The 1,447-nt window shown below is 60.3% G+C and overlaps 1 protein-coding gene across 1 annotated transcript; it reads left to right on the plus strand.

The window, feature by feature from the left end:
* Window positions 1-513: 513 nt before the first annotated feature.
* On the plus strand, window positions 514-1,444 carry LOC114906481 (protegrin-5-like; the record flags this gene model as incomplete). Its single annotated transcript, XM_029241317.1, has 2 exons — window positions 514-723; window positions 1,361-1,444. Coding segments are annotated over exons 1-2 (282 nt in total), but the record flags the coding sequence as incomplete, so codon positions are not given.
* Window positions 1,445-1,447: the final 3 nt, after the last annotated feature.

A 1,447-nucleotide genomic window follows, 5' to 3' on the forward strand; every position in this document is an offset into this window, starting at 1 on the left:
AGATGGTGAGGGCTTGACTGTCTGCCTATGGACTGCTGGATGGGTAAGGCTCTAGATGTGGTTCGTACTGTCCTCCATTCATCAAAGCTTAACTGAGTTCCTACTGGGTTCAAGGCAGTGCCTGAACTTGGAGGTTGCTGTTGAATCACTCCTTTACCCTATTCCTGAGGAGGCCAGAGTATGGAGGCCGAGGGGACGTAAGACACAGCCTGGTCTTCCCTCTCCTGGAGAACTCAACGCTCTTGAGCAACCCTGCCTTTGACACTCCCCATGGGCCCCAGGAGAGGCCAAGACGTTGTCAGGGAGATGGAGAAACCATTTCTTCACCTTCACAGGAGGCTTCCCGCTCCCACTGCCCAGCAATCCTGTGAGGCAACGCAGGGGCTGAAGAGAGCCCGGTGAACACCCTGGAAGGTAGCCAGGGATGGGGCAGGTCAGGAAGGCTCCTGGTTGGGCCTTTGCATCAGGCCCAGGTTGAGCATAAAGGAGGGTCCTGCGTGCTGGGAGGAGGCCGACTTGGGGACCATGGAGACCCAGAGGGCCAGCCTCACCCTGGGGTGGTGGCCACTGTGGCTACCGCTGCTGGGACTAGTGGTGCCCTCGGCCAGCGCCCAGGCCCTCAGCTACAGGGAGGCTGTGATTCGTGCTTTGGATCAGCTCAACGAGCGGTCCTCAGAAGCTAATCCCTATCGCCTCCTGGAGCTGGACCTGCCTCCCAAGACCGTGAGTCAGGAGGGGCCTGGGGAGGGGGCTGTCTCCCACTAGTCTTGGCCACACTGTCATCCCCTTTGCTCAGGCTGTACCTCCTGTCAGTAAGGCACTTCCCCTCTAGATGGGCTCCCACCTCTTCCAGGAAACCTTCCCAGAGCTGGGTCCCCTCCTAGCATGAGAGCTTCCTGCCTTAGCATCTCTACTGTGGGAACAGGCGCCCTGTACACCCCTTTTGGGCCTAAGGGTTCTCTGGGAGCTCCTGGGATAGAGGGGGGTCACTGGCTCTGCCATGTGACTTCCCTGCTTTATGACCCCTCTTAACTCGGTGTCCTGCTACCAGGGAATGACTCTGCTCAGCCCGGAGGTGCCAGTGAAAAGGTCTCTCCCTGCAGGCGACCCCTGACTTCCCTCAGCCCGTCAGAGGTGCAGGTGTTCTCATCAGAGCTGGTCTGCAGTCCCCTCCTGCTCTCTGTGTGCCCACAAGGCCCGGAGTGGGCTCCGTCCCCTTCCCCTGTGCACCCAGCACCAAGCCAGGGCCCAGGCACACAGGAGGGGCTGGAGAGGCTGCCATCTAGGTGGGGGCAGGGAGACAGATCAGAGAAGGAAGCATGAGCCCGAGCCCAGTCTCCCCGCTTTGATCCTTGATCAGGATGAGGACCCAGACACCCTGAAGCCTGTGAGCTTCACAGTGAAGGAGACCGTGTGCCCCAGGACGACCCAGCAGCCCCCGGAGCAG

This window comes from Monodon monoceros, unplaced genomic scaffold (genome assembly GCF_005190385.1).
Source record: "Monodon monoceros isolate NGI ecotype Baffin Bay Population unplaced genomic scaffold, NGI_Narwhal_1 Contig3547_ctg1, whole genome shotgun sequence".
Classification (NCBI taxonomy): Eukaryota; Metazoa; Chordata; class Mammalia; order Artiodactyla; family Monodontidae; genus Monodon; species Monodon monoceros.